This window comes from Microcaecilia unicolor, chromosome 1, assembly GCF_901765095.1.
Source record: "Microcaecilia unicolor chromosome 1, aMicUni1.1, whole genome shotgun sequence".
NCBI lineage: Eukaryota > Metazoa > Chordata > Amphibia > Gymnophiona > Siphonopidae > Microcaecilia > Microcaecilia unicolor.
In genome coordinates this window covers 302,469,696-302,497,443 of record NC_044031.1, presented here as the reverse complement: position 1 = coordinate 302,497,443, position 27,748 = coordinate 302,469,696, and the positions used below count along the sequence as shown (strand labels likewise).

General features: G+C 44.1%; 1 protein-coding gene across 1 annotated transcript in view; it reads left to right on the top strand.

Annotated features, from left to right (window-relative positions):
- The first annotated feature begins 736 nt into the window (after positions 1-736).
- FAM234B (family with sequence similarity 234 member B) overlaps positions 737-27,748 on the top strand; it is a 74,313-nt gene continuing 47,301 nt past the window's right edge. Inside the window, exons 1-3 of the mRNA XM_030207607.1 lie at positions 737-794; positions 16,871-17,257; positions 25,736-25,831. Of these exons, the coding sequence (XP_030063467.1) occupies positions 758-794; positions 16,871-17,257; positions 25,736-25,831 (520 nt within the window). The 5' untranslated portion in view covers positions 737-757. The remainder of the gene's footprint in view (positions 795-16,870; positions 17,258-25,735; positions 25,832-27,748) is intronic.

Below are 27,748 nucleotides of genomic sequence, written 5' to 3'. Positions count from 1 at the left end.
TCCTGAGCAGGTTCACGAGCTGTTCATGTAGAGTTGTTCTTGTAAGCAATGCATGATCATGGTTGTGTAAGCAAAATGTAACCAATAGTAATGATAATACATGTAATATCCATGAATATTCATAGAGTATATAAGAAGGGGATTGACTCCCAAATAAAGAGTTTTTTGCCCAGACACACGAGAGGAGAGTTATTTTGCAACAAGAGGTTTTGCTAATTTTGGGGGCTATCGCCAGCAAGGTACTTGTCACCCTGCCAGTTGTCACAAGTGTATTGTGCTCTCAGCACCTCCTCTTAAGTCTAGAGATACCCCCCCCCCCTTTGGTGCTTGCAACCCTTCCCTAATTCTCAGAGGGGTATATTCCCAGCAATTACTTGTGCTGTAAAGTACAACCTAATTCGGTTTTGGTTACAAAGCTCGTTTAAAATGAAGCAACACTGCCTACAAGATCAAGGCATTCCCCACTAGGCCTCTACATCTTCAAGGACATGCAAGCCTTTTACTCTTTCATTTAAAAAAACCCCACAAGAGAGAAGCTACACCCTATAAACAAGAGAAGATACGATTTGATATGCTGATGCTTTAAACTCATGCTTGTTGGGAAAGGAGTCCTACATCAGTAACAAAGTGTGTGTATGGTGCCTTGTAGCGCTGTAGCTTTGACAAAGTCCCACCTGTCAGCCCCTCCACCCTCAAACAAAACTACACCTCCCAGCCTGCTCTGCACCCGCGCACGCGTTCACGGTCGTAGTCTAGTATGGCGACCGTTCTGTCTCGAGCGCTGAAGCTGCCAGGTGAGAGTGGTCGCGGGAGGGGAGGGAAGCTCCAGCTGGCGGTGAGTGGCCTCCTTCCGTGTGTCCAGGTGCACGGCCGGAGAGCGGGGGGAGAACGCTCTTCCCGTGACGTCATGCAGCCCTGGGGTTGTGGAGAGGCCGAAAGAGAGGAGAACGCGCAGACAGCTGGAAGGATGAGAGTGGTGGGGAGGGTCGCAGGTGGCCTGCGGGGGTAGTACAGTAGGGTGCATTTCGTTTGTAATGAACAGTTAGAGCTAATGTCACTGTTGTATGCTATGAAGGACATAGACCAGAGTATATTTGCTTACAGTGAATGGAGACTGTTTTGAAAGTGCATCATTCTGTACAGCTTGTGTGCCCCGTTATCTATGAATTATAGGAGTGCTGCAGGCCTACCTAACACAGCCACAGGTCGGGTCCTCAGGCTATTCACAATGAATATGCGTGAGCCAGAGGTGTACACAGTGTGTACTACACACTGGCTCTGCAAAGGATGCACATCTCGTACGCGATTGGATATTCTGGCGACTATGGTGCGCCTGAGGGACAAGGTTGGAAAACACGACATTATAAGGAGCATCGTATATAGGCGGTTATAATGGTGCATAGCATACAGGATTCTCCCTGCAGGAAACTGCCATATCATATGGCTGTCCTTCTCCCTGCCAGCACAGGAGATCTGTAGTAGGGAGTGCAAAGAGGCCAAGTTTGAACCTGTTAACTCCCAGTACCTGCTTCTGAACTCTGATGAGCGTCTAAATGAGACGCAGGGGCATGTAATGAGAAATCTGTGGTCTGGGAATTGCTGTAGCTTTGCAGCTAGGGTATTGAACTGCGTTTTAACTGGTGAAAGTGAAAGATCACAATACATTCGTTTAACCAAATCATTCCAGGCCACAGTACTGTCTCTTCCCCTCTCCCCAGTCCTTGGGGGAATGTAGGCAAAGAACAACTTTTATTTGGAAACACTTATGTTGCTTCTGTAATAACATGGTTTTACAGCAGGACAGGTGGTGTAATGAAAGTTTATTTTTAACATTTCTAGAGGAGCTTTTTGCAATTCTGTTCTTAGTGCTGAGCATTCACTTTTTAGGATGAACGTTTGCTTGTCTTTCAGAGGAAAAAAACCCTGCCTGTTTTAATTTTCTGTTAGTTTGACCTCTGCAGGTTTAGATTTACTATGGTAAATACTTATAAGACAGCTTCTTTGATGTCTGGGAGGTTTATTGCTGTTCACAACAGGACAGAAGGGTCTAATTCTACTAACATAAGGTATTGCCAGGTGATGCTTTTGCAGTGGTGAGAATGCAGGTTTTAATCTGTTGAGCCATTTGCTTCTGTTTAGCCTTAAGGTCTTTTGTTTCATTTTATTCTGTAATGTTTTAAATGTTTTATGGTGTGGAGCAGGTCACTCAGAGTGTGGTGAAGATCCTGGGCCTCATACTGTGACTATGATCCACTAGTTTTCTAATTAGCCAGTGCTTATACTTTTCATTTGAGCCTGTTATAGAATTGCCCCCATTGTGCTCTGAAGCCGGCTTGGAGTAAGAGTTTACTGAGCAATCAAGCCAGCACTGTTTGTTGAAATAACTTGGCCTTGAGATAAGCCTTGTGTATAAAATCTTTGATTACATTTCTGGCATGGTTTCAAGATAAGGCAAGTCTAAGAACGTGTACATAGCATTCAGCACTTAAAGCTAGAAGACCGGCTTTAATAGTTTACTCAAAGCATAGAAAAGCCACTGATAGCACGCATGACAGACTGAACTTTTCATCAGTGGTTTCTATTATGTAGTACAGTGATCTTCACAGTTTTTCTAGCAGGGGCTGTATTGGCAAAAAACTTCAGTGTGATATGCAAAATCATTGCTTGGCAAAGCAGAAAGCAGGCTGGGGAGGGAGAGGATTCCTCCTTCTTTTCCAATGACATAGCTGTCCTGAGGGCCTCTCCCTTTTTTAATATGGTCAGCCTGGCTGCTCAGGTGCATTTGGAGTAATCTGTGTAAACAGAATGGAGTTTGTTCAGAGGGTAGCTATGAAAATGATAGGCTTTAGCTTAAAGCATAAAGATCTTGATGTGTATGGTTTGGAAGAAAGGTGGGAGAGAGGAGATGTAATTTAAATACCTCTATGGCATAAATGCACAGGAGGCAAGTCTCGTTTAATTGAAAGGGATCTCTGGAATAAAGGGGTGGGGGACATTAGATGAAAATGAAAAGGGATAGACTTGGGAATGCTTTTCATATTCTGCTGTTAGAAGAATACAATTCACATTGCATTAAGATAGAAATACACGTCAATGATCTTCACAACATACTCTACCTCAGTGCTCGTCAATCTCTGTTGCAGTGACCCCATTGGTGCGGCCACAGAAAGCATGTGACCCTCTGGAGGCACAAGCCAATGACGTTTTTATGGAGTGCCCACTAAGGTCACAACACCAAGGTTTGGGTTACACTCTACCATTTAGAAAGCCCCCGCTGTATGCTGTTAATATGAAAGAATGGTTATATAAATATTCAAAAATTAAGAGTGAGAAACCAAAAAGTCTTGATTGCATAAATCATGATTTGGTGGAAATCCCTTTTGTAACAGTGAAGGAGATGAGTGTTTTTTAAGAAGCAACTTAATAATAATTGTTTGTGTGTGCTATTTTGGTATAGGCTGAGGGCAAAGCCCTTTGTACTGTATATTAAGATGTGTGACTCAATGTATTGATATGTATGATTCTGGGTGAAAATTTGTTTAGTATTTTGTTTTAATATTTTAATTCATATGTATATATAGTGTACCCCGCTTAGTTAGTAGGTGGGTTAAAAATGTATAAATAAAATACTATTTTACGGAAAGGGTGATGGATGTGTGGAACAGCCTCCTGGTGGAGGTGGTAGAGACGAAGACTGAATCTGAATTCAAGAAATCATGGGACAAACACATAGGATCTCTAAAGGAGAGGAAGAGATAGTGGATGGTATGAATGGGAAGACTGGATAGGCCTAATGGTCTTAACTGCTGTCATTGCTTCTGTGTAACTAAAATAGTCTACTCCCACACACTTTTTCTTTTTCCGTAAAACCATCTCCCCCCCCCCCCCCCCACTCCACACACACATTCTTTTCCAGTATATTTCCTCCAGCTTCATTCCAGTTAGTCCCTGTTCCCATCCTAACTCTACCAGGTAGCCTTCACCATCCTGTCTTTACTTCCCACCCCTTCAGGCTGGCTCTCCCCCCACCTTTTATTGCTCCTAGATTTTCTCTATATATCTGTTGGCAGTGCCATCTCTGGAACTTCTGTTTTCTTCTGGTACCACGTGCCTCAGCAAGTTTGAGCTCCCTAGGTCTGCTCAATCTCTGACACTTCTCTCTGTTTTACAAGAGTAGTGAAGCAGATTGAGTAACCCAACACCTCTTAAAACTTAAAGCCCACTTCAGTCAGTGCTAGCGTGGCTTAGTAAACAGGGGGGTTAGAGAGGTGAAGGGTGCAGGTAGAAAATAGAACAACTGATTTGGATGTAGTATCATAGCAAGGATGTAAGTACTGACATTATCCACATAAGTAAAAGGATGGAATCCCTTTGACTTGTCTCCCCACTAGCGGAGCTATCATGACACACCTTATGGCACATCACAATTTGGAGACCAAGGCGAGGATAATGCGCCTGACGTTTTTGCTCTGTAAGATCTAGACTTCAGGAAGTCCTGAAACCAGGACCAGACTTTCTCCAAATCCCAAATTGGTCTAGTAAATTTAACGAAAGATCACGATCCACCACATTAGAGGCACTTGACATGTCAAATTGCATAACCAGGGTCTTGTTGCCTAAACAAATTTCTTCCCTAAAGTCAGAAACTAAACATTCTCAGTACTATAACACAGCCTGAAGCCAGAGTGGGACATGTGCAGGAGTCTAAAGCTGGAAAGGTAGTCAGAAAGCTTTGGGCAATGGAGGGTTAAGTGACTTGCCCAAGATCGGAAGGAGCAGCAACGAGATTTGAACTGAGCACCCCTGGATGTCAAGCCCAGTGCTGTAACCACTAGGCCACTCCTCCACTTTATATATTGAAACACCTTTAATATGAGCCACTCAAGCAGACTGTACTGCCTGAACTTGAGCATCTGATTTCTGAATTGTCTTCTCATTTTTTTGCAGCCTGAAATCCTGATCTTTATTTATTTGTAGCATTTGTATCCCACATTTTCCCAACAATTTGCAGGCTCAATGTGGCTTACATTTCAGTTTAGCACAGTCAAAAATAAATTTATTTTGGAGCAAAGTCCAGGCATCTTTTAAGGTAATCTTCCAAGGTCACTATCCACAGGGTGTAACTCCAGTTCTACTTCTGTTGCCAAAACAGTTGGGTGTGGTGAAGGAAATGGAGCAGAGTTGCTTGGGGATATTATGGACTCTGAGGGGAAAAGCACACCATCTACAGGAGCTCCCCCCCCCCACCCTATTCACCAATAACAGGATTATTCCCAGGAATAGGAAGAGGTGTTTTCAAAGCAGGGCTTAAAGAAACTCCTAAGGAAGAAGGTAATTGAGATCTGTTACTGTTTGGAGAAAGTATATTAGTTGAGTTTTTTTTGAACATGTGCATCCATAAGACCTACTGGGGTTCCAGATGCTGCTGGTGCAAGTTTCATGTAACCTGGGTCTCGCCACTACTAGCTCAGGTCCAAAACCCCTACCTGGGCCACAAAACCACTCTCTTATCTCCTGTCACAGGGGATCACATATACACCAATTCGCTTGCAGTTGATCTTGGGAGTAGGTTAGTGGTCCAGAATAGAGATCCAGGGTGTTAGGAGCTTAAGAAAGGCTTACTAATGGTACTCCCTTCTCAGTCCGGGAGCACACGTTCTCCTCTCATTCCAAAAACAAAACCACTCTGTCTCCTCAGTTGCCACATAGAGGGGCAGCAACTACTCCTTTACTCAGCCTGCATTTATTTCTTTCACTCCAGGATCCCCCAAGGGTCCTGACAGGGAAACAGGCAACCAAAGATCTCCTGTACCCTTCAGTCCTTTTATTATTTTCCAACTCCACCCCTGCTGGCCCTCATCGCAAGGAAGCGCTTTATCTCTGCAACTTCTCTGCCAACCCATCCCATGGGCAGGCCTCACAATCTTCTCTCCAGCCCACTGGCAGGGAACTGCTGTCTTAGTAATACCCATATCATGGGATATTACACTAGGGTTACCATATTTTGTCCTTTGAAAAAGAGGACACATGCCCCGCCCCCTGTCCCATCCACACCACGCCCCCTTCCCCGCCCACACATATCCTTTTCGGATCCTCTCCCCACCCTTTCTCGCTTTCACCCTGCCCCCTGTCACATATTCCCCTCCCCTGCCCCCCCATCACCTCCCCTCCCCCTTACTACTACCCCTTGTCACATATTCCCCTACATTCAACCAGTGGGCCATACATTGACCACCAGAAATGTATCACTCAGCCCCCTTGTGCACTTCACCTCAGATCATCAAAACCAAGTTGTGGGTCCTCTATGCCTGCTATCACTTCACTCTTCAGCACACTTTTCTGTATCTGTGCTGAATAGTAAATACACTCACTATTCCTTTCCCTTCTTACTGCCAGGTAATATTATCACCAAGTAAAGGATAAAGTATCTCTGAGCTATCTCTAAAATGTTCCAGGAGTGGCTGCTGCACAAGGATACTTGATTGTAACATCACACTGGGAGCAGTGGTGTAGGAGGGGGGGGGGCGGTCCGCCCCGGGTGCACGCCGCTGGGGGGTGTCGGCTCCGCGCTGGTGCACTGCCCTCTCTGCCCCGGAACAGGTTACTTCCTGTTCCGGGACAGAGAGAGCAGTGAACCAGTGCGGAGCCGATACACCCCAGCAACGTGCAGTCGGGGCGGATCGGCCCTCCCGCCCGTCCCTCGCCGCAGGTATGCGCTCCGGGGGGGGGGGGGGGGTGCGCTCTAGCCGGAGGAGGGTGCGCCATGCTGCACCCGCGGGGGAGGTGCGCAGCAGCAACCCGCCCCGGGTGTCAGCTCCCCTCGCTACGGCTCTGACTGGGAGGGACCTCTCCTTGCTGTGGTGTTCAGGGTCCCTGTGCTGTGAGTAGCCTAGAAGGCTCCCCTCTGTAACGAACAGTGCAGCAGAGCTCAAACAGCAAGTAACAATCCTCCAGAAAATTTTTCATGTTATTTTCCACTCGTGGAAAATCATAGAAGTTGCTCTATGACACAGGTTGTTCTTGAAGTATCTTCATGTGTAAATAGTAGCATTTATATGTGTAGGTTGGATACATGTGTAAATGGCAACTTACACTTGGAGATCCTTGGAGATTTCAAGGGGGCATAGTGGAGGGGGGAGTAGGCACTGAATAATCTAAATCTGCATTATTTTATTTTATTTATAGTCTGCATTATCTTAACATTCTAGATGGATTACAAGATAAAAATATACATAATAAAATAAATTCTGTTCTCATGGCCTAAAGTCCTTTGGGGTCTTTCTTGAGATCTTCTGGCCAATATCCCTGCAACATCCAGAACCTTCCTGATTCCAATTGTAACAGCACAACCATGTCCAGCTTCACTGAAAACAAAACAAACTAAAAACCACCTTACTGTGTTTCTTTAAGAGCTCACCTGTCATGTACTAAGGATCATTTACAGCAGCAAACAAAGTAGATCCTTGTTTTTTTGTAACACGTTTTTGTTCTAAATCCTATCATGCAGCTTAGTTTGGAAGATAAAAAAGCCACTGAGCTTCACATATTTGGCAACCTGCAATGACTATGGGCTCAGCACAGAGCAGACCTTTGCATAAAGAACACAGCCATTTTTACTTTCACATTGCATTGTTAGCTCCAGAAGGGACTCTTGGGGTCTTTAACCATGGTAAACAGGCACAGTCAATGAATGTAGAATAATTATGTAAGCCTCTAAGTAAAAAAAGGAGAGAAGGTAGGGACTGTGGAATTGGTCAATGAAGGGTTATATTCTTTTATAATTGAAAAATAGTGGAAAATGTTAATTTATATGATTGATTTGTTCTTTCGGTCTTCACCTTTAACTTCAGGATTGTCCAGGCACTACAGGCAATAGCTAAAAGATGAGCTGTCTGTAGGAATGTTTGTTTTCTTTTCTTTTCCTTACTAAGGCTCCAAAGTGATATATTTATGGTCCTGTGATTTTCCATCTGTAGTCTGTCTACCCCCCACCCCCAGTGGAATGGATTCATGACCTCATCTGTGGGTTAGACTATAAAAATGTATCTATTTTGAACAGTAGGAGAACCTAGCAGAGACTAAGGTCCCAGTTGGTTATTCCTTCTTGTTGACAAGGATATGAAGATCTAAAATAAATGACTGATTTCACTGACCATTTGTACATTGGATGTATTTATAAAATGGCATTTCAACAGGACCCAGAAGGTAAAGTCCATGAGGATGGCAAAGAAGGCAGAAGGACATGCTGGGCTGAGAGATGAGCGGGCTTGTTGAGTGGAGCAGTAGTTAAGTGGTTAGAACTGGTGAAAGCCAGGGTTCAAATCCTACTGTGTGTGATATTGGGCAAGTCACTTAATCCTCTATTGCTTAGATATAAGCTTAGATTGCAAGTACTATGGGGGACAGTAACTTAACCTTTAGGTACTACTGAAAAAGGCATGAGCTAAATCCAAATCCCTTTCTCTGTTTTGGCATATGTTGGGGCCTTCTGCTGGGACCTGGGCTTTTGGAACTGCCTGTCCATAAGCATGAATTGCAGATGGCAGCTATATGTACCCTGAAGAAGAGAGGAACTCTGAGCATGTTGTGAAAAGCTACAGCCTCTTCATAGACCACTCCATCTCTTTACCTGGATCCAACTTTGTGACTGTGCAAGTCATTTAACCTTCCATTGCCCCAGGTACAAAATAAGTACCTGTGTATAATATGTTAAACCCCTTTGATTGTAACCACAGAAAGACAGTGTATCAAATCCCATCTCCTTTCCCCTGTCTCCCAGGAGAGGGAAAGTTGCAGGCCCAAAATTCTTTTTCTACCTTGTTTCAGCAGAAGGTTTTTATTTTTTGACCATTTTTGATTTTGGCTAAAAATGACCATATATTTTTGGTGGAAGCTGAAATTCTCCGAGGACAAGCAGGCCATATTCTCACATGTGGGTGACGTCATCCATGTCACCAGGTGCAGAACGTTAAAATCTAGAATTGCTTTAAGAGCATGCGCAGTGCTCCCACTGTACACGCGTGAGTGCTTTCCCGCAAGAGTTTCATGACCAGCAGTTTCTTATCTGTTGTGAGGAGAGAACAGGCTTTCCACGGCTCCTCCCACCATCTGGTGGTGCGTGAGTACCTTTTTTTCTAGCAAATAGCGACTTCCCTGGGAAATATTTTTTTTTCTATTTTTTTCTTTTTTGCCTTTTTTTTTCACTTCCCTTATTGGTTTAGGTATTTTTTTTGATGTATGCACAGAAGAACAAAAAACCTTTGCAGGATTGCAATCACACAGGAAACAGCGAAAGTGACTCAAAAGGAGGACTGGACTATGCTCTTGAGTTCAGAGTTTATTGAACAATCCATAAACTCGACACGGCCGTAAGAGTCTTTTTAATGCTTTTAATGTAGCAAATGTCTCAACTCAGGCGCTATGCCGGTAGTAAGCCTTGGCAGGAAGATGAAAAAAAAATGCTGGTACTAACTAGATTATTTCTCAGGAGAACTTGTCTAACAATTCGCAGGCCTCCCTCTTGAGTTGGGTGGAGAAAAGTCTTCTCTGCTTTTCAGCAGCTCATACCATGCGGTCCTTGAATTTGGAGGTGAACTTTCTTAGTAGGCACACCTTGGAGCCGGGAGAATGGGAACTATGAGGGGGTGGGGGGCATTAGATGAAAATGAAAGGGTATAGACGTGGGAATACTTTTCACATTCTGCTGTCAGAAGAATACAATTCATATTGCATTAAGGTAGAAGTGCATGTAAGTGACCTGCACAACATACTCTATATCAGTGTTCGTCAATCTTTCTGTGGCTATGACCCCATTGGTACAGCCATAGAAAGCACATGAACCTCTGGAGGCACAAACCAATGAAGTTTTTATGGCGTGCCCACTTAGGTCACAATCCCAAGGTTTGGGTTACATGCTACCGTTTAGAAAGCCCTGCTGTATGCTTTGAGTATGAAAGAACAGTTGTATAAATATTAAAAAATTAAGAGTGAGAAACCAAAAAGTGTCGATTTGGTGGACAAGTCCCTTTTGAAACAGTGAAGGAAATGAGAGTTTTAAGAAGCAACTTAAAGTGTATTTGTGCAGGCCTGTTTTGGTGTAGGCTGAGGGCAAAGCCCTTTGTATTGTATATACACTGCCTTAGGTGAATCTCTTCTTAAAGGCGGTTAATCCCAATAAATAAATATTCAGCCGGGGTTGTTAGCTGATGGTGGACCAATGGGGTTCTCTGCTTCTGGACTTGATGGCGATGAAAAGGAATGCCAACGTACACAAGTTCTTCAGCCATTGGAAGCAACCAGGCTGAAATCAGAATTTAGAAAATCACCTCTGCTTTTAAGACTTTACGAAGTATTGGGCTGTATTATCTCATAGATTATTTATGCTGTCACTGACCATCTCGGCTTTCTACGTCTGCACAAGGCACCTGACACGTATTTCTTCTGTGTGGAATATGAAGTTCATTAAAATCAGAAAAAGTGTTTTCTGGCATTGCCACTGAATTGTAATGTAATGTAATTTCACTTTTGGGCATCAAGAAAGACATTCTGTTGGTAACTGGTACTCACTGCTTGTTACAGTATATTGGAAAACATAAAGCATCAATAAATACCAGGGCTGCATGTTGATTAAAAATGTCACTCAATTGCGATTAAAATTTTTATTCACCAGATTGATCGCAGTGGGAGTTGGGAGGATACCAGAGTCATATTAAATTACATTACATAAACCTGTCAACAGATTTTTTTTCTGTTACACTGCTATTGTAATCCTGACTGAGAGGTTAACGGTGCCCCCTTTCTCGCCATCAAGGCCTCTCCTCTGTCTCTCCTGTCCACACCACCATCATATGGAAACAGCCCATTCCCTCTGTCTCTCTCTCCTCCCAGTCAGCATTGCCCCATCTCTCTCCCCTCTCCCTACCACCACCACCATTGCCTGGAATTGCCCATCTTTCTCCTCTCTCCCTCCTTCTCATTGACTCATTCACTTATGGGCTGATGATAAGAAGCAAAGGCAGGTGCTAGAGTCTGTTAGTTCCATATTAGCGCCTGCGTTTGCTACTTCCCCATGAACAGAGCCCCCGAGCGTGTGAAACAATGCGCTCACCGGCTCTGACCACAACTAGCATGCAAATGCATGCTAAACAGGGCTCTTACTGCAAGTAGCATGCAAATGCATGCTAAATATATTCCTCCCCAATGATCAGTGGGCAGAGCGCCAAACATTGGCACACTGTCCGTGGCAAACCCTACGCCAGATCAGAGCTGGCGTTAGGGTTTGCAGACCATTGTGGAAGAATGCTGAGCCCTGTCCAGCATGCTAGCAGGCCCCCCAATAGAAAGCCCCCACAGGAGTAGAAACCCAGACCCCCCCCACCCCAAGCCAGTGACACGGGGGCTGGAGGTCCGGCAGACCTCCAGTCCCCTGACCCACCCCGACACAAGTTTACAGGTCCCGCCTAACCTCCCCCTCGCATCCCCAAAAGAAAGTCCTCGTGGCTCAGTGGGCCACAAACCGAGCCCCCCCCCCCCCACTTGTCACATTGTTTTACCACCATGAGATCCTCAGACACTCACCACACGGTCCTGAGCAGTGTGTATCAATCTCTCGTCTCCTATCTCATACATTTTATGACTTTCTGCACCCCAAGTACATCACTCTGCACTTCTTTGCATTAATTTTTAACTGCTAGACCTTAGACCATTCTAATTTTTGGAGATCTCCTCTTCTGATTTCCCTCCAGGGTGTTCACTTTGTTGGTGATCTTCGAGTCATCTGCATAAAGGTAAACTTTTTCTAATACTTCAGCGATGTCACTTACAAATGCATTAAATAGGATCGGCCCCAGTTCCAATCCCCGAGGCACTCCACTACTCGCCATCCTTTCCTCCAAGCAGATTCCATTGACTACCACTTTCTTGTTCAACCAATTTCCAATCCAGTTCACAACACTGGGTCCTAAGTTCATCCTGCTCAACTTATTCATGTGTTTCCTGTGAGGAACTGTATCAAAGGCATGTCCTTTATCCAGTTCTTTGGTTACCCAGTCAAAAAAATAAATCAGATTCATTTGGTAGGATTTTCCTTTAGTAAAACTGTGTTGCCTCAGATCTTGCAACCCGTTGGATTTTAGAAAGTTCACTGTCCTTTCCTTCAGTAGACACTCCATAACTTTTTTTCTACCACTAACAAGAGACTTACTGACCTGCAGTTTCATATTTCTTCCCTGTCCTTGCTTTTGTGAAGAGGGACCACTCACTCGTGGTCTCTAAAGATCTTCTATTAATAAATCCTTGTCTCACCAGGACTTCTCTGAGCATCAGTATTCTGGAATGTATCCCATCCAGCCCCATAACTTAATCCACTTCCAGATTTTCAAGTTGTTTATAAACTCTTTCTTCTGTAATAGTGCAATGTCCACTCCATTTCCAGATATACCCTCGGCTGCTGACCACAGTCCTTCTCCAGGATTTTCCTCTGTGAACATAGAAGAGATTTGTTTATCAAGGCTTCTTTATTTTCATCACGTCTCCATGTAGCAGTTCTCAGCATCTGTCCATTCTTACAGTTCCAGTTCTAGTCTTCCTCCTTTCCCCAATATATCTTGTGATAATCACAGGACCTGTCCCTAACCTGAAGAAGCCGCCAAAGGTGCTCTCATAGTGAAAACCCTTTAAAATGCCAGGAACTGGTCACTAGACGGAGCTCCAAGGGGAAACATGTGAAATAGTGGGAAGGAGTCACTAGAGGGAGTTCTAGCAAAGGCCAGACATATAGGACTGGGAGGACCCATAGCAGTGGATTCCCTTTAAGATGGAAGTACCCTGCAGAAGGTACTGGACCCTTCAGGAACCAGGAGGAGGAGCCCAGAAGGGAGTGGTGAGCTATTAGCAGCTCTATAAAGAGCACCTTTCAGGGGAAGAAAAGGAGGGACCTCCGAGGAGCAATGAGAAGGAAGGGATGCCTAAGCGAAAGGGTGGATCGTCTGGCTGGAAACCCTGGGGCCTGGTTCCCAAAGGAGAAGAATCCCTATAAGACCGGAAGGTACTTATCTTGCTATTGGGATAATGAGAAGAAGGCACTTACCTTGGCTATGGTGATAATGAGGATAATACTGTTCTGGAACTTTAATGTGAAGAAACATTGGAGGAAATGAAATAAGAACTGAACAAACAGCCGCGGGGGTGGAGGACAGGACTGTAAAGTTAGAGTGAAAATAAAAGTCCTGTCCAAGGGGTGGTGGCTGTTTTAAACCGAGACCCAGGTCCCCTATATAGTGGGCTCAGTTGAAGAAGGATTTGCTGAACTGTTTGTTGTAAGAATTCCCAGCTTGCATGGTTAAAGAATATTAAAGGAAGTATAATTTGCCTGAGAAGTTGCTAATTTGCATATTTTGATGAAGCCTGCTAGTACAAGGTTATGTCCCCCAGAAAAGGCGCCATGAGGGCATGCCACAAGCATATTGAGACTGTATTCTGTTTCTAAGTCAAAACGAGGGGGTCAGGAACAGGATGGCTTATAACTGAAGAACAGTCACCCTGATGGAAGGTGGACCCCTATACCTAAGACTGAGTATATGATGGTGTAATTATAGCTGTTTCTGGGATCTCTTTTAGAATCAAAGCTTGGTGATGCCTCAGTGAACATCCTGAGTGAATTTAGAGGCTTTGATTGAAGGGTAGGTTGACTGAGATTTCTGTAGAAGTTGTTCAGGAGCACTCCTACTGATCTGTAGGAGGAGGCATTGCAAGTGTACTTCTGGTTGGAGAGAGTCTACACAAGGTACTCATCACATAAGCTACAGTCAAGTTTAGTATGTACTGGGGAACTCCTACCAAAGCCTGGACTGTCTGAGATGGTCAGATCCCAAATGTAATCTCCAGTGCGGGAGGAGATTGGATGGAGGGAGCCCTTCGCTGCAAGGGCCCCGTCACAATCTGAAAAAGGTCTTGTCACCTCTCTTACATCTTTAGCTATTTTTCTTCCACCTGTGCTTTTGCTAGCTTATATTTCCCTCTCTGCTTCATTGAGTTTTCTGTGGTCCTCTTGTTTGCTTTCTGTACTTCTTTTGCCTTTATTTTTACAGCCACTTGTTTGGAGATCCATATTTTCTACCTGTTTTCTCTTGTTTTGACTTGTTGCCATATTTATAACTGCCTGCAGCTTGGAGTACTGTCTTTCCACTTGGCCTTTTGTCTACTCGTCCTTGCACTTTGAAGTATATATGCTAGCAGGGCACCTCAGTGCTATTTTGCAAATACCAAAGCTAAATTCTATATATCATGCTAAAAAATTGGCGCCGGAAAAAAAAAATACACCTAGTTAGGTTTATAGAATATGCGTAACACCCGTCCCTGAGACTAAATCTAGTCAAGGCCAATTTACGCCAAGTAAAACTTGGTGTAATTGTCCCACAGCCTCAGGCGCAGAGCGGGGTATTCTATAACACTGTGTGTAAATTTTAGGAATGCCCACACAATGTCCCCTTCTGAGATCCACGTGGTAGAATTTACGTGCACCACTTTATAGAATATGCTTAGTGAGTCGTGCGCGTAAATTCTAATTGCCAATTTGTACTGTTAATAGCTACTTAGGGTCCAATTATCAGCGCTTATTGGATCACTAAGTTGCACGTGTAGTTCAGCCACGCGGCCAGAATTGCACGCATAACTTTAGTCACTATAGGTAGAATTTGCTAGTTAGTGTGTATTTGCAAGAGATGCATACACTTGAGTGGCTCATTGGCAGGGATCCCACTTACCATGTAACTTACAGAATACTGTAAACTGCCGACACGTTTAGGTGCCCGCACTTATAACAGGTCTAAGAGTGGTGTAACTGCTTATAAATGTTAGGCACACCAAAGGAGCAAGAAGAGGGGTTGCTAGAGAGACCTGTGACAATTGTCAACTGTCAATTATCTCTTCATGTCCAGTGTATAGCGCTATGTACGTCTGGTAGCACTATAGAAATAAGTAGTAGTCTTATCTGGGGGAGTTTTCCCCAATATGCTAAAATAGTCTGTGTTAAACTACTACTTAAAAAAAAACAACAACAAAAAAAAAAAACAAAGAAACCACTGATCTTGATCAAAGTATATTGGACACTTTCCATCCTATCTGCAAACACCCATTTATGGGGAAAAATCATCGATGTGATTGACTTTACAGGTGGTCAGTTTTTTGATGACCAACTCTGGTTAGGAGATGGGGATATGTAGATAAATATGGTGTTTGATATTGTATTATAAAATACTTGTATTCTTTTTAGGAATAATGAAGAACGTTGAGTGGAAATTTTAAATGGGGTTTGATTGTATAAAGGCTTTTTCTAGCCCCTGAGAGAGAGGAAGCTATAAAATGTGACAATACATGTTTAATGACAGGTGATTTAAATCATAACTTTATTAGCTGCAGAAATTTTGCATGAGAGAGCACGTGTCTCTCCATCCCTACGCAGGCTATGTGTTTGGGTTTCTGCCAGCCAGCAGCTGTTTAAGATACTCCTTGTTCACTACTTGTATCGTGTAATTTACTACTCTTTATAGGATTTTCCTGCAGACCCCACAACCAGTTGGGGTTTTAGTGAATTTGCATTGGATCATACGCTGGAGTTCAGGATATGCAGATTTAGGTTACTAATATTTTGTTCTGGATATTATGAAAACTCAAACTAACAGTGGCGACCCCAAGACAAATTTGAGATGTCCTCCACTGCTAGCAAAATGCTAAATAGTAGGTAGTAGTAGCATGGAAGACCCCACTGTATGTGGAAAGAATAATGAAAATCTTGTATTGATTTTTGCCAATCCTGAAATTTGAAAACCTCACAAAATCTAAACCCAGGACCACATTTTGAACTTTTGATTCCTAGTTTTTTTTTTACATGGGAGGAGTTTTCAGAACACACAGGAATTCTTGTTTAGATAAAGCCTTGGCTTATGTAGGGGTCTGTCTTAGTACAATGTATGTGTGCAGTTTTCATGCTGCAGACAGTAGGATTTTCAAAGTAAAAGTAAGCGCATACTTTCACATTGAAACTTATCTGTTTTTAGCATATTAGGGAAAACTTTCACAGATCAGAAAGCATTGACAGTTGTCCCAAGTCTCTGTAGCGACCACTCTGCCACTTTGTATGGATACTTTAAGTAAAAATACAGGTGTACTTACTTCAATATTTTTATTAAGATTTTAAATCACATCAATAAACAAGAACAGCTAGGAATCAAAATGATACAAATTGCAATGATATCAGTAATAGTATAAACCCATCATCTCCCTCCTCCCCTCCCCATCCCCCCTAAATACAGGTGTACTTTTGAAAATACAAAGCATGTTATGTTGTTCCAAATCCCATGATAACCCACTCCCAGGAAAGTGAATACATACTTGTGAAATCAAATTATGCACATACTTTTTTTTTGTTTTAACCCACATATAGAGCAGGCAGTTTTATAGAAGCCCAATTTTGTTTGCCTGTGGAAATGGCTTTAAAATTTACCCTCCCTGTGACCTGCTATTATGTAGTAGAGAAATTGGTAACATACTTGAGTGGAATTGATACCATGCATATGTTTCTGTGTCTCTCATATAGCTTGTTGTGACACTGTTGTGAATTACTCTTTTCTCTTTTGTAGTTAAACTAGTTAAAATTCTGTTCTTTTTAAAAATAAATGTTATCGCTTGGCGATTTACTGTACAGGTGGATCCTTCATTATGATGAAGAGTTTATCTCTGAAATACTGTGGAAGGAAGCATGATTTTATAAAATATTTGAGTGTGTTTGCAATTCACAATAAAATTCCTCTGTATGTTCCTGTAGCTTATTTCTTCCTGCTTATAAACTATCTGCCTCTTCTCCCCCTCCCAGGAAAGAAGAGCCATGACCTGGGGGAATATGACCCTCTCACACAAGCAGACAGTGATGAGAGTGAGGATGACCTTGTGCTCAACATACAGAAGAATGGAGGGTGTGTGAACAATGGGGATGCACAAGACCTGGACTCAGATGTGGAAGCTGGACTGCCAAAGGAGATCCAGCGACCAGGGGCCAGCAAAGGGGAAGGGCTGTCGCTGACGGGGGGCGCCGAGCTGGAGCAGAAAGCTCTCTCTCCTTTGTGGCCATATATACGGACTACCATTTTCCTCCTGACTGTCGTCATCTCTGTGGTTCTGGTGCTGGTGTGTGCCTTCCTCATTCCATGTCCTATGAGAGATGAGCACAACACATGGAGTCTCACACTGGGGCAGCAGAGAGGTGAGTCATAGGCAACAGGTGGGCACCCTTCGCTTTTCATTCTGTTGACTATCTTCCCATCTATCTGTCCATCCATCCATACACATGCTACAGCAGTGCAACCACTGCATTGATTTGCCTGAAAATCAGTAGCGAGTGTCTGGTGAATATTGTGGTGTAATCTCAAGTTTGATTCCAATTTGATTCAATTTTGGGGCCAGTGGAGGAGTGGCCTAGTGGTTAGGGTGGTGGACTTTGGTCCTGGGGAACTGAGGAACTGAGTTCGATTCCCACTTCAGGCACAGGCAGCTCCTTGTGACTCTTGGCAAGTCACTTAACCCTCCATTGCCCCAGGTACAAATAAGTACCTGTATATAATATGTAAGCCGCATTGAACCTGCCATGAGTGGGAAAGCGCGGGTACAGATGTAACAAAAATAAAATAAATATAGATGTAAACGTAACACCAATTCTTCGATAGCACCAATTATAGTCTGATTAATGGTGTCATGTGCTTAACTGCTAATATTCTGTAACCTGCTCATGCAAAATTGCACACAAATGGGGGGGGGGGGGGGGGATTCTATAAGTGCAGCCTAAAAAAATTGACACCAAAAAAACCCCACGCTTAGCGCTATTCTATAAACTTCGCCTAAATCTAATTGCGGAGTATGGAATACGCATAGCACCTGTCCCGTGACTAAAATTTTTGCATAGCCATTTATATCAACTAAGACCTGGTGTAAATGCCTACACCTAACTTAGGCGCAAATCAGGCGCGTTCCATTACAGTGCGCTTAATTTTTAGGAATGCCCATGACCCGCCCACACCCCTTTTGAGATCTGCGCAGTATAGTTTATGTGCAGCACTTGATAGAATAGTCTTAGCAAGTATTGCGTGTAAATTCTAATTAGTGCTGATAATTGCTTGTTAGTGGCCGATTATCAGTGCTAATTGGCTTGTTAACCAGTTAAGTGTGCGCAGTTTGGCTATGCGGCCAAATTTGCACGCACAACTTTAGTCACACTACATAGATTCTGGGGGAAGGTGTGTAAGTTTGCACTCAAGATTATAGATAGTGTACATATTTCTAGCTTGTTATCTTTACTGTTGTCCTCCTGTTCTTTCAGTGTTGTAAGTTTACATTTGAGCAGTAATAGTGTGCATTTACCAATATTGATAGAAATGCATATTCTCCCTGTACTTGAGGAAAAAAAGGTTTTATAACTTGAGCATTAGGACTTGTTGGGGACAAACCAGGCAGGAGCACTCTGAAACAGCCAGTAACAGAAGTTCAGGAGCTTGGTGGACGGTAATATGGGTTGTTTAGTTGGTATAAAAAGTGTTGGAGCTGAGCGTTTTTTTTTTTTAATTAGGCTGTATGAACTCTTTCCAAATATTTGTGACTTAATTCTTGCAAAATACAGTTCTCTTGTGAATTGAATTGTGAGGGAAAAAAAAATCCCTACCTAAAAGCAACTGTCATAAAAGTAGATATTTGAGGGAGATTCACCAGAAGGGAAAGAGATTCGTCATTGCCCCTTAAAGATTTCTGGAATATGCAAGAATAGCAGCCCGTATAAATGCTTTATTATTAATTAATACCCTTCATCCATAGACCTGCCCACAATCACTAATTCACCCAAATACTGCATTATTATTATTATTTGTCCCTGGATCCCGCAGACCCAAACTTATTCTCAAGGCAGTAATAACTCTGATTCAGTTAGTGCTGGTTATATGCGCATAGTTCTCATTACTTTCAGAACTACAGAAGCCTAATTTCTAGGATACACATGCATCCGTGGTCTGTGCATATGCTTGGAAAAAAACTCTACCTGATTCCTCAAAATATGGTTTTAATAGGACATCAAGAAATTATACTTTGGAGAAAAATAGTAAATCCAGCAGGAAACACTCCAAAATAATTTTTCTTAGGCTTCCCATATTCTTAAATACTGTATAATGTTTCTCATGCAAAAGTCTCTTTTAAAGGGCGAGTACTACTTTTACAGACACTTGCCTTTCAGTTACCATTTTTGTTTTTCTTAACACTTATATTAGCCTATATAACATTTACACTGTCTCATCCTAGATTAAGCCTACTTTTTTACTTGCATTCTGAATTTTATTCCCTCATAGTTTGTCACATCTTCTGCATGCACTTTGAATTCAACACATTTTCTTTGTGCATGAAAAGCCAAATTATCATAGAAACACATATTCCACTTAAACTGTGATATATTATAGCTGTCTCATATGACTAATAGATTTTGCACTCAATTCTAAAACTGGTACTATATACTAAAGAGTGGCAGAAACTCATATTTGAAGAAAAATAGGCTACTTAACGTGGGTTCTCCGTGGACAGCAGGACATGCCAGTCACACACAGGTGACGTCATCACACAACGGTGCCAGTGTGGACCTGCTCCTTAGAGCTTAGAAAAGTCTGGAAGAGTTTTCAGTACATGTGCTAGCGTGTCCACCTAGAGGCAACTGCCAACCTTGCCAGTCTGTTTAATAGCTAAACAGTGAAGTCAGGTCATGGCTTCAACTGCAGAGGAGGTAGGAAGGTTAGTGTGGCTGGCTTATCCCGCTGTCCACAGATAACCTCCGCTAAAGGTAAGTAACCTTTCTCTGTGTACAAACAGAATAAGACAGTACATGTAGGTAACGCCCAAGCTGAGGGTGCAAGGGTGGAAATGAGAATGATTGGCCCTGAGGCCCCTCCCTGGCACTCTTCCTCATGCTAGTAGAACCAGGATAAGTATACCAATCACGAACGAACAGACAGTGCCTCAGTAGCGATAAAACAAAGTTCAGCTGTACTACAGACTTACACAAGAACAACCCATACTAGCAAATTAACTGAACACACTGAGAACCTAGCAAAATTTTTGTGTGAAGACAATATGCTATTGTCTCTGGCAGTGAATTTTGAGAGCAACAGTGAACATGCCATTGGAGAAAACAAACATCAGAGAAAAGTTGTGCTATTAGTTATGCTATTGTCTCTGCTAGTGAAGCGTAAATTATTGCAGAATGCTCTGAAGCACAGTGCTGCCAAACACATTGGTCCCAGCTGGATTGTCCGTACAGTAATGGGCAGCAAATGTGTGTAATGAGGACCACATTGCACTTTGCAGATTTCCTGCAGTGATGAATTGCTGATGTAGTCGGTGGTGATGGACATCACTCAGATCTGGAGGGCTGTAACCTTCCTTGTGGAAGTATGGTTTCAGTTTTATAACAAAATTCAATGCAGGTGGAGAACCATAGAGACATCGTTCTTTTTGTGACTGGTGTTCCAGGTTGTTTGGAGTTGTAGGAGGTGAAAAACTGAGAAGTCTTCCTAGATGTGACCTACAGTCCAAGGTATACAGCTGCTTGAATGCCAAGTCTGTCTGCAGCAGTGGACAAGATGGTGTAATAGAAGTGAATTTTAAAGATTGTTTTTCAACTCTCCCTTGACCAACAAGTGCACTCGGGGTCTGTATTTTTGATTAGAAGTAATTCTGTTTATGTTTCAATAGTTTTTATTGATGGCAACATAGAAGATACAAAAACAACTAATTGAAACAGCAACGGTAATACCCAAACACTGTGGTTAACAAAGATTCACACTGACAATATGTTACACCATCAAATACAGTTTTTAAAGTATCCCCATCCCCCCTCCCCCTTCCACCTATAAAGGGATCACCTAATGATCCCTCCACCCACCACCCCCTTCCTCCCTCTGGACTCGATATCTCGCCCAGGGCTTTGACTCTTATAGCCCCCGTACCTACATTAACTTACCTATCCCCCGCCTCTCCCCAGAAGCTGGATGAGCCAGATAGTACCAAACTAAGACAGAATTATATGCGTCCCAAACTGATATATTCACATCTCTCCTACAATGTGTTCACTAGAAGACTATGAGGCATATTTTCAAAGCACTTAGCCTTCCAAAGTTCCATAGGTTTCTATGGAACTTTGGAAGGCTAAGTGCTTTGAAATTATGCCTCAAAGTCCCCGAGGCCCCAGACTTTGTACATATGGAGTCCAAACCTGCAGAAAAAACTTTTTCTGCTTAGGAGACCCCCTTCTCTAGCCTCCCAGGAGGCCAGAAGGTGAACCTGGTTCCTCCAATGCCAGTACTCCGGTGATTCCGGTAAAGTCCAATTTTGTAGTATGACCTTCTTAACCACTAGACTCAATTTAAGGAACAAAAGGCTAGCCCATCTGGACAGCGGGAAATACGCTCCCTGGACATCCATCAAAAATTGTTTCACTGACCCACTAATTTCATGATCTAACAAGTGGGATAAAAACTCTCTCACTTGCTCCCAAAAGCACTGGACCCTAGGACACGTCCAAAAAGCATGGAATAGAGCATGATGAAGTTGGCCACATTTAAGACACCCAGGATCCCTCGCATCTCCCACATGAGCCAACTGGGATTGTGTCATATATGCTCTTAATACCACCCTATACTCACACTCTCTTAATCTCGCATCCGTGATTAGCTGGGGTAGGCTTCGGAGTGTGGCAGCAACATTCCAATTCCCCAGAGGCACCCCAGAATCCTCCTCCCATTTATTCCTCACTAAGGAAAAGTGCCTGTCGGCATCTCCCCCATCCAATGCCCTACGAAGCTTTGACACAGACAGTCCACGGTCTGAAACTTTCTGAAAAAAGTCCCTGATCTTGGCTCTCAACTGATTCCCTAAAGCCAACCCATTCAAAGTAGAGACATAATGCTTAATTTGTGTGTATGCAAAGCGATTTTTTCCAGAAGGACTCTATCCGAGGTTATAACTCCTCAAAGGAGATAAGCTCCCCTTCGGATGTTATCAAATGCTCTAGCCTACTTATACCCCGCTGTTCCTAGTGCCTAAATATAGGGTTATCAAATCCCGGGCTGAAGTCACTATTACCCCTGATGGAAATCTGATCTGAACTGCATGCATCTCCCCCCAATTTACCCACCAACACTGTCCACGCATCTCGTAGAGGTCCCAACAGCATGTTTTCCTTCAAGTGACCTGGCAGTTTTGGGTAATCCTGATGTAACATGCAGTAAAAGTTATAAGGAGCATAAAACGAGCGCTTCATCTCCACAGGCGTATAAATTTGAGTCTGCCCAAACCAGTCGCCCAAATGGCGCAGTAGACACGCATGATTATATTGTTTGAAGTTAGGGAGCCCTATTCCTCCTTGCCTCCAGTTCCCTAGCATGTTGTCTATTTTGATTTTTGGTTTTTTATTCACCCAACAAAAACGACTTAACAAACTATACAGAATGTTCAAATCCTTCTGCAAGATCCTCAAAGGCAACGTCTGGAGCACATAAAGCCAACTCGGAAACTGGACCATCGGTATCAGACTCACCCTACCCATTAACGACAGTGGTAGATCTTTCCAGCATCCCAATTGATGTCTCATGGCTTCCAAAAGAGCCGATATATTAAGACCATAGTCTCCATTGACAGCCGAATCCGCAAGTAATGAAATGAGGCATCCGCCCAGAGTAAGGGGAACCCGGCTCCCCAGTCTCGCTGTACCTGCTGGGAAGATGGCAATGCCTCTGATTTCTCCAAATGAAGACAAAAACCCACAAAGTCTCCATACTCTTGAAATGTGTCCAATAAAGCCTCCATGGACCTCTCCGGAGTTCCGATGTGTACTAATAAGTCATTGGCAAACGCTGCTACTTTAAAACAATGAGACCCAATCTGGATCCCTTGAATCTCTGGGTTTTCCATAATATCTCTCAGCAGAGGATCCAGAGACAAGACAAAAAGAAGAGGTGAGAGAGGGCAGCCCTGCCTGGTCCCTTGAACAGGAAATGACTGGGACTCCCTACCATTAATTAGTACCTTTGCTCGTGGTGTTGAATAGAACGCCTTAATAACAGAAATAAGTCGTCCGGAAAACCGGTACGCTGTCAAGGAGGCAAAGAGGAAATCCTAGTGTACTCCATCAAAAGCCTTTTCGGCATCGAAACTGATCAGCAATGACTTGAAACCCTTCTGCCATCTATATTCCAATGTTGTCAATATTTTCCGGAGATTCTTAGCCACAGACCTCCCCCCTCACAAACCCCACCTGTACCTGTGATTCATGAAGAAGATTGGGCAGAACCCGCGCTAGGCGATTGGCCATTACTTTTGCTAGCAGCTTGACCTCAAAGTTCAACAGTGAGATTGACTGCAAAAGCTACCTCATCCTCTGTTAACAGTGCATTTAAGAGTTCTCTTGTCCATGGACCCAAGGCTGGTAAGGATAGTGTGTCTAAATATAGCTCTCCCGGTAACCCCACATCAGGGGATGCTGCATACAGCCTATTGTAGTATTTATAAAATACCTCACTTATGGCCTCATCTGAATGAACAGTATTACCTGTTTCATCTCTGATTTGTAGTTATTTTGTGCTAGCCGTGCCAGAAGTCTACCAGCCTTATTACCATGTTTATATTGTAACCCCTAGGGGTTAAAATATTTTGTTATGTATAAATAAATCTTACCTGGGTCCTCCAGGTTCTGTTTGGGGCCCCTTCTGGACATTTGAAGTGGTCCTGAGCAACAGGGACGTTTTGGTGCCTCAGGTTGCTGTCTGGGTCGGCCCGGTGGGTGTTCTGGCCGTTTAGACCCGTTTTGTCATTGCCCAGATGGCCCGGGCATCTACGGGCCCGTTTTGGGCTAGTTCATGGCCGCCTTGATGGTCTGGGGGCTCCGTGGCGCTCTGGAGCTGAGAGCGCCGTTCAAACGTGTCTGGACGCGAAGGCATGCTGTACGTGAATGACAGTTCTCAGGCTGGGATCCGGCAGGAAAATGGGCAACTTTCGGCCTAGTCTGCTGGGAGGGGGGGGGGGGGACTGAGCGAGTGCAAAGTTCGCACATGCTCAGTCCATCCCTGGAGCTCCGGTTAGGTCTTGCTGAAGCCTGGGCCTCGATTTTAGAGCTGCCCAGCCGGAGTTCCAGGGATTTTTGTACTTTTTTGGGGTCCTTTTATTTTTGGACCCGATTTTTGTTGGGGACCTTTGGGACCGGAACCAATGGTGGTTGCCAGGTCAGGGGACCTTAGAGGTTCAGGTAAGGGGTCTGGTGACTCAAAAGTTGATTTGGTTTTATTTTAAATTGTGGATTTTGGGATTTAAATTTACAGATGTTAAAGGATTAATTGAATTTTCATTTTTTTTGTAGTTATGGGGTTTTGAGGATCACCTTATATTTTCGGGGGGGGGGGGGGGGGGGGGGGGTTAATCCTTCATTGGCCCAGGTACAAAAACTTAGATTGTGAGCTCTCTAGGGACCGAGAAAGTACCTGCATATAATGTGTACAGTGTTGCATACATCTAATAGCACTATAGAAATGATTAGTAGTAGTGTATCCGCCAGTGAGAGAGAAGAGTGCTATCGGAGCAGCCGTTCTGGGGTGGTGGAGAAAAGATAAAATATACACTCAACAAATATAAGGCCAATGCTGTGTGTTATACACATAGTAAAAAAAAAAAAAAAAACCCCAAAAACTCTCCCAATGCAGTAAACGCATTGAATGCAAATTACTGTGGCATTAGAAAAAACAGAACATGCTGCTGTGGTAACATGTCTGCTTTGAGTGGATTTATTTTTCTTTCTCCTTTCAATGCATGTACCAATCCCCATTCACCACTGACAGGAGGAAAGAAGAAAGGACCCACCCCTGGGCCATCTAGTCCAGGACACTCTGGGCCCGGGCACCCCTCTAGGAGTCAGGTGCTGCCATATTTGTAAGGTGGTGGACTTGGAGGCAAGAGCATGTAGATGGATGAGTGAGAGAGGGGTGTTGGAGAAGATGTAGGGTAGTCTGGAGCTCACTAGGCCACCAGGTATGGCTCTGAAGAGTGGGGAGGTGGAAGGATCAGGGGTTCAACTTGGGCCACCAGTAATGGCTTGGTGGATTGGGGTGGGGTTCACGGACCACTGGCCCTGAACTGAAGCAATGACTGAGTGCTTCAGAGGGAGCATGAAATTGTACCAGAAGTTGGCTTGGATTTTTACATCAGGAACAATTAAAAATTCAGGCATTTTGCCTGCCTGTTGCACTGCTCTTGAGTGTAGATCCATTATTTCTGATTTTTTTTCCATGCAAATAATTCTTACAACATCACAGCTAGAACGCATAGTGAAGCTTATTACATAGCCCATATGGAGGTAATTCATGGCACTGCTTTTCACTGTAGCAGACCTCAGCTATATTGAAGATCAAGCAGAAAGTGAAAAGGTATAAGAAGAGATTTGCAGAGATGAATGCTGTTAAAAAAAATCTGGCAGTTGTTTCTAGAAAATTTCATAAACTGGTGGCAAGTTCAAAGTTTCTTGGAATGTGAAATGAGCCATGTTCTTGGAACTCTGTGCTAGTTGGGACAGGTTAATCTCCCCTCTTGCCTTGGTGGATTTGTTGACAGAGGATGAGAGATCACTGACAACACTGGGGTTGTTGAAACTCATATATGGCTTTTCTTGTAGGCATGTGGTCTCCCCTCGAACTCTTTGATGTGAACAGCGATGGAGTTCCTGATATTCTGCTTTCCTTCACTGTTCGTTGGAATGACACAACACAAGGTAATGAACTATATGGCATGTGGATAACACCTTGTAGCAGGGATCCTCAAATCCAGTCCTCGAGGTCCACAACCCAACCTGGTTTTCAGGGTTTCCACAATGAATTTGTATGAGGTCTATTTGCATTCACTGCTTCCATTGCACGCAAATAGATCTCATACATATTCATTGTGAAAATCCTGAAAACCAAGCTGGGTTGTGGACTTTGAGGACTGGCTTTGAGGATCCCCTGCCTTATAGCTTAGAACAGGGGTAGGCAACTCCGGTCCTCGAGCGCCGCAGGCAGGTCAGGTTTTCAGGATATCCACAATGAATATGCAGGAGATAGATTTGCAAGCACTGCCTCCATAGAATGCAAATCTATCTCATGCATATTCATTGTGGATATCCTGAAAACCTGACCTGCCTGAGGCTCTCGAGGACCGGAGTTGCCTACCCCTGGCTTAGAAGGTCTGTGCTCTTCTTTTGGCTCTTAAATATCAGATACACACTCTCTTCCTGATGCTGTCCCTTCCCAACCTACTTCTTACCCCAAAAACACTTTGCACTGCTGCTACACTTTACCCTCCCCTTACCCTCATCACCTCACCTTCTCTCCTTTCCCCTTCCTTCTCCTTAGCCCTCAACCTTCAACATTTCCTTCCTGCTGTTGACCCATCTCCATTCCTCCTATGCACATCCCGCCTTCGTCGCCCTACCTCCCCTACCCTTCTTCGTATTCTCTTACTCCTTCTCCTACTATCCGCTGGGGACATCAATCCCAATCCAGATCCCCCACACCAATCCTCATCCTATCTATGCAGACCACTCCGGAATGTCTCCAACCTCATTTCCATTCCCCTCCTCTCCCCCTCTTCCCTCCCTTTCTCGTGCGCCCTATGGAATGCCCGATCTGTCTGCAACAAACTCTCCTTTACCCATGACCTCTTCATCTCCCATTCTCTCCAACTCCTCGCCCTAACTGAAACCTGGCTCACCCCTGATGACTCTGCCTCAGTCGCGGCCCTATGCCATGGAGGCTATCTCTTCTCCCACTCTCCCCGCCCAGTTGGCCGCGGTGGCGTCGTCGGGTTACTACTTTTGCCCTCCTGCAGTTTTCAACCTCTCCTCCTACCGCAGTCTCACTGCTTCTCATCCTTTGAAGTTCACTCCATCCGTCTATTCTACCCGCTGCCACTCAGAGTTGCAGTCATTTACCGCCCCCCTGATAAGTCCCTATCTTCCTTCGGTAAGACTTCGATGCCTGGCTCTCCATTTTTCTTGAGCCCTCATCCCCATCCCTCATTCTCGGAGACTTTAACATACACGTTGATGACCAATCCGACCCTCATGCTTCTCAGTTCCTTACTCTAGCATCCTCCTTCAACCTCCGCTATGCTCCACCACCCCTACTCACCGAGACCGGCCATGGTCTTGACCTCGTCCTCGCCTCTACCTGCCACCCTCCAATTTCTGCACCTCAGCTCTTCCTCTCTCTGACCATCACCTGATCACCTTCACACTTCATCACCCTCCCCCGCAGTCCCGCCCAACACTAACTACTTCCAGGAATCTCCAGGCTGTCGACCCTCCCACCTTATCCTCCATTATCTCTAATCTCCTCCCTTCCATCATGTCCGACGAGTCTGTCGACAAGGCTGTCTCCGCTTACAATGCCACTCTCTCCTCTGTTCTGGACACCCTTGCACCATCCATCTCCCATCCCACAAGACGTACTAATCCTCAGCCCTGGCTGACCCCTTGCATCTGTTACCTTCGCTCCTGCGCCCGATCTGCTGAACGCCTGTAGAGGAAATCTCGTACCCATTCAGATTTCCTTCATTACAAATTCATGCTATCCTCCTTCCACTCCTCCCTATTCCTTGCCAACAGGACTATTACACCCAATTGACCAATTCTCTCAGCCGCCAACCCTCG